Below are 319 nucleotides of genomic sequence, written 5' to 3' on the forward strand. Positions count from 1 at the left end.
ACAAACAGAACCAAACAAGCTAACCCCCCCCCCTCCACACACACACACACAAAACCAAGCTAACCCACTAGGCACAAAATTAAGCTGAACGCTCCTCCCCGTTTGTTTGGTCAGCATGGAAACGCTGCAGGGAGGAGTTTGTTCTCGTATATACCAGTATAACCAGTCAGTTACCCACACACGCTGTACACAGACACACTTACATACATGGACAGCGGAAGGAGTCGCTTTAGATGGGGGTTTTGCTGCCCGAAGACTCTCGAGTGAGTTAATGATTAGATATCTGCCATAGACTAGATTTAATGCACTTTATGGAGGG

At 47.3% G+C, this 319-nt stretch overlaps 1 protein-coding gene across 2 annotated transcripts in view; it reads left to right on the forward strand.

The window, feature by feature from the left end:
• Positions 1-148: 148 nt before the first annotated feature.
• LOC119589498 (actin-like) overlaps positions 149-319 on the forward strand; it is an 11,607-nt gene continuing 11,436 nt past the window's right edge. Inside the window, exon 1 of one of the 2 annotated variants that reach the window (XM_037938097.1) lies at positions 149-263. In XM_037938097.1, the coding sequence (XP_037794025.1) occupies positions 208-263 (56 nt within the window). In that variant the 5' untranslated portion in view covers positions 149-207. The remainder of the gene's footprint in view (positions 264-319) is intronic. The other variant, XM_037938098.1, reaches the window with a different exon arrangement.

This window comes from Penaeus monodon, chromosome 25 (assembly GCF_015228065.2).
Source record: "Penaeus monodon isolate SGIC_2016 chromosome 25, NSTDA_Pmon_1, whole genome shotgun sequence".
Classification (NCBI taxonomy): Eukaryota; Metazoa; Arthropoda; class Malacostraca; order Decapoda; family Penaeidae; genus Penaeus; species Penaeus monodon.